Source organism: Palaemon carinicauda, chromosome 2 (assembly GCF_036898095.1).
Source record: "Palaemon carinicauda isolate YSFRI2023 chromosome 2, ASM3689809v2, whole genome shotgun sequence".
Classification (NCBI taxonomy): domain Eukaryota; kingdom Metazoa; phylum Arthropoda; class Malacostraca; order Decapoda; family Palaemonidae; genus Palaemon; species Palaemon carinicauda.
The window spans coordinates 198,963,761-198,968,482 of NC_090726.1; the positions used below are offsets into that span (position 1 = coordinate 198,963,761).

Sequence of the window (4,722 nt, forward strand, 5' to 3'; positions counted from 1 at the left end):
AATAGTTGAATGAATTAAAATCACAAAAGAAACACTCAATTCATATTAGCGGAGACTCCAAATAAACACAATCAAATGTTTGATAACGAGATCCTTGTAAATACATAGTTGAATTTTGTACTAAAGTTTTCTAATGCTTATCTGAAGAAAGCGGACTAGGGGGATATGTTACTTTTAGTTGAACACTTTTAAGATAAAAAATGTATGGTTTCCAAAATCTTGTTACAAAGTTTCCTACTGGTGTAAGAAAAATTATCTTGAATATCAATAGATGGAATAGACTGAATTGGATTTCCATTAACCACCAAATATCACCTTAGTGGGCAAGAAAATGGGAATTTTTTAGTGTTATGAGGTAACTTTGATATTAAGTTGGCTAAGAGAGAGAAAGCAGTTTGAACATCATGGGACTTTCATAGAAATAAGACGTATAGAAGCAGCTTCGTGAAATTAAAGATTATGAAGTGCATCATTTGCTTGAGTAGATTTTCCTAATATTCCTATTAAGTTTCTGATGAATCCTGAGTCATGACGATTAAAGCAGATAAGAGTTAACAAAGGCCGAGTTCCATGTCATACAGGGGACCTTTCAAGTACAGTAAATGTCTTTCTACCCAAATAATTTAGATACATATCTAAGAGATGAATAAGAATTAGCAATGGAAAATGCATGTATTATCTTCTTAACCAGCAGTACATATTCTTCATAAATCAATTTATGGTTTGTGCACTAGACGAGGTACAAAAATTAATGAAAGATGCATTTGGTATTTTTATAGTTTATTAACAGAAGTTCTTTGTATGAATGGGGAATGAGGGTTTTTTTTTGAATGTTTCGTGAAGTGAATGTGAGATACAAAAATTGTAATTTTTAATGCCATGTCTTTTGACCGTTGAAAAGGGCCTTTGGCAAGGTAACTTGTCATCCCAGTTTCCAAAAAAGTAATATGTAACGAGTCTCCCAGAGGTTAGGCCAGGGGTTGCAAGGCTGGAGGGAAGAAGTCCAATTCTCTCTCCATTTAATACTAGTATGGCCTTTACAAAGTAAACTGCCATATATTCTGAGCTCATATTAATTGCTGGTAGCCATCATTGGAAACTTTTTAAGCTGCTTGGGGGATATTGGCTGCGCGAGCAGCATACTCCTCCCTGCTGTAGCATGCTGATTCGTCTTGCATGCAGATTTCTGGCTGCAATGGGCTGGCTCTGGTACCTCTGCTGACCATTCGCTGGCGATGATAATTCAACCTCTTGAGTGTTGTGTCAAACCCTTGTGGAGCAATTGTAGGGTCAAACCAAAGACGCTCTGCCATGGCACTGACGCGTGGCCAAGCCTTGGAATCAAGGCCATTGCTATCAGTCTCAGAACTGTACAGTGATACAATTCCACCAAGCACATTGTCCCTTAGGGTTCTAGCCTCGGGAGTCTGGGCATCCCTGATATTTGGAATGGATTCCATGTTATCCAAAGGACTATTCCTGAAGAAGCTTTGCCAAGTTGGGGTGATCGAAGGGCATCTCTCTGCTTTCTCGCCATACCAGGCTGTGTCAAGACAGTCTACTCTCCAGTGGTCATTGTTGGCCAAGATAACCCTATAACCGTCTTTCACATACTGGGCAGCAGCGGGATCTGAGCTAGGCTCATTGATTTGAATAATATAATTGTCCTTGTTGATGTAGTTACGAGCTAATGACGAAGAGTGGATTATTGGGGTAATCTTGCGTTCTGGTCCTGCAGCACTGGTCATCTTGGCATAAACGTTGTTTTGGTAGGTGTTCCATAGTTTGAACATTTGCTCACTGTTTGACTCGAGGGCATTTGCTGCTAGGTATTCCTGGATGGCATTGGAATTTTGCCAGCACTTGAAGCTCACCTGAAAGAATAAAAAATGATTCGATTAAAGATTTGTCTTCTTTTAGTCTTCAGACTTAATTTTTCCTTGAAAAATATTACCAACACTAGTCTTTTCATAAAATTTTTTTGTAATAGTTATACAAGATGGAGCTACTTACGCCATCTCCTCCTAGATGCATCATCTCTGGCTCGAAGTATTCAATTGCATCCTGGTAGATTTCTTCGAGGATGTTGTAGACTTCAGGATTGACTGGGTTGAGGCTCCCATCTTCTGGTTCTTTTAGATGGTTGAACCATGGATCCTGCTCGAAGGAAAGAATCACATTTATTAACATTGCATAACAGATCCTTCCTCTTAGAATACACGGTGTTATTTATTTCAGTGAAAAACATACTTCTGCTTTTAACTTTTGAAATGTAATGGCCGTTCCAATTATCAGTATACAATGTAGAAAGAAAGTTTGTTGTCACATCAAAGTTTGAATCGTCAACAAAAAATGATTTTGATGCGATTATAGTTTAAACTGTTTTCGTGTTATTCGACATGAATTCGAAAGTGGGGATTTTCTTCAAATAAACTGAATTTGATTGTGCCAAAGTTTGTGGTTTTCAGATTGGAATCTTGTAATGTATCAGAATGAAAGCATTTTTTGTTTATATTTAATACATGGAATGTATAAGGGGTTTCAGTGTTCCTTTTAAAAAGGCTGTAAAGAGTTCGTAGTTTTCTTTTTTTTAATCTTTAGTACTGTATTGTAACTTTTAGGGGAGATATGAATCTCCTTTTCTAGTTCTGTAGTTTTCTTGGAAAATCCATGAATGGGTTTCACATGAATACATATTAAATAAGTTTGTATCCTTGGGTTTCAATTCCTTGGGCAATGTTTTGTCTTGATATTATAAAATTAATATGTGAAGTAACTCAAATCTTATACTCTACTAAATGCTCACCTGTCCTGCACACAATCCTGCACACAAGAGAAGCGGTCCCTTGCCACTGCGCTCTCCCCACTGCCAACCTGCGTTACTCTGTGCTGGTCCAGAGATTTCTGGGACAACATTAATACCACGCATCTGAAATGAAAGAAAAACAATGTTTTCTGAATGCTTCCAAGTGACGTTGAATGCATTATGAAAAATAACTCCAAAAGATCAGATGTAAAATGACATTTTTGCAGTAACTTACCCTTGCATATTCAACAATCTCCCTGATATCGTTAGGGTAGTAGACCTTCCTTGGGGAGTATGCGCCATAATAGGACATTTCAGGTCGTCTCTCAGAGTACATGGGGAAGGAGGCTCCATCAGTTATATGCCACTGGAAGTAGTTCATTTTGTTCGAGGCCATTGTGTCCATAAGGCGCATCAGGTCTTCCTTGGGGTAGAAATTGCGGCTGGTGTCCAGCATGAAGCCACGATACCTAGAAGGAACGAAGCGTTGCAGTTCGTGAAAATATCCCCAAAATCTCTTGACTTGTACTGATTCTTATGTAACAGGAGTTAAGTCCATGGTCTTCTTCTTTTATTCGTAAACTGATTTCTGCAAACTTACCTGAACCGAGGTGAATCAGTCACAGTTGCATCTTCAAGGATCATGAGAGCATTGTTGGTCTCATCAAATGCAATCATTTGGCTGAATGTCTCGAGGGCATGGCGAGCGCCAAAGTATGTTGGAGCCTGGATCCTCACTAGTGTCTCATCGCCAGTGGTCTGTTGATAAGAGTATTCGATTATAGATAAGAACCCAGAGGAAATCATAAGTACACTGAAGACCATACATTAAAAAAGGAGGTTCGTTATTTATATATGACGTTAATAGTTAACATTGCAAAATTTTGGGATTATAACAATTTTGGAAGTTAATACAGATGTTTAGCAAAGATTATAGCTTATTTTGAAGTCTTTAAAAGTTGGGTAATATTTTCCTGTATATTCAATCGTTCTGGATGATGTCTTATTCAAGTAATATTACCCAAGGTTTATCTACGAATCCTCTCAACAGCCGATTGCAATTCAGATAGAACTTTGTTGTATTCAAACCATTAGGGCCTCATAACCTTAGATGTCAGAATGCCAGAAACCTTCAAATCAACCAATCAATCATATAGCTTAGCATAAAGTAATATTTGAATGCCATTACTTACTTTCATATCAATTTCGTAACTTTCATCGGTATCCAGGCGAAGCCTCGTAACAGGTTGGGCAACAGTGATTTCGATGTTGACCCTGTGTCGGTTGATTCCATGACTGTATTTTTCACTTAGGAAGGGTGAGAAGCGTTCCCAGCTCTCATAGATCTGGGCCTGCTCAGGCTCGAATTCTTGTGTTTGCTGCTGCTGCTGCTGTTGGGCAGATGCCTCCGTGAATGTAATTCTCTGATTGAACTGCCTCTGCTGAGAAAAAAAAATATTCCTTAGACCTGAATAATTCTCAGATTGAACTGTCTAATGAGAAAAATATTCCTTAGACCTGAATAATTCTCAGATTGAACTGTCTAATGAGAAAAATATTCCTTAGACCTGAATAATTCTCAGATTGAACTGTTTGCTGAGAAAAAATATTCCTTAGACCTGAATAATTCTCTGATTGAACTGTCTGTGCTGGGAGAAATATTCTTTACATCTGAATATATCTCTGATTGAACTATCTCTGCTGAGAAAAAAAAATATTCCTTAGACCTGAGTGATTCTCTAAGTGAACTGCCTCTGCTTGGAAAAGTATTCCTTAGACCTGAATAAGTCTCTTGAGTGAACTGTCTCTGCTTGGAAAAAAGTCCCTAGATCTGAATAATTCTCTGATTGAACAGTCTCAGTTGGAAAAAACAAAATATTTGTTACACCTGAATAATTTTCTGATTGAACTGTCTC

At 37.9% G+C, this 4,722-nt stretch overlaps 1 protein-coding gene across 1 annotated transcript in view; it reads right to left on the reverse strand.

Moving 5' to 3' along the window:
* Positions 1-770: 770 nt before the first annotated feature.
* The window catches only part of LOC137629589 (chitooligosaccharidolytic beta-N-acetylglucosaminidase-like), a 6,387-nt gene continuing 2,435 nt past the window's right edge, over positions 771-4,722 (reverse strand). Inside the window, exons 3-8 of the mRNA XM_068361049.1 lie at positions 4,000-4,248; positions 3,408-3,565; positions 3,042-3,276; positions 2,807-2,929; positions 2,014-2,157; positions 771-1,874 (exon numbers count right to left, since the gene is read on the reverse strand). Of these exons, the coding sequence (XP_068217150.1) occupies positions 1,104-1,874; positions 2,014-2,157; positions 2,807-2,929; positions 3,042-3,276; positions 3,408-3,565; positions 4,000-4,248 (1,680 nt within the window). The 3' untranslated portion in view covers positions 771-1,103. The remainder of the gene's footprint in view (positions 1,875-2,013; positions 2,158-2,806; positions 2,930-3,041; positions 3,277-3,407; positions 3,566-3,999; positions 4,249-4,722) is intronic.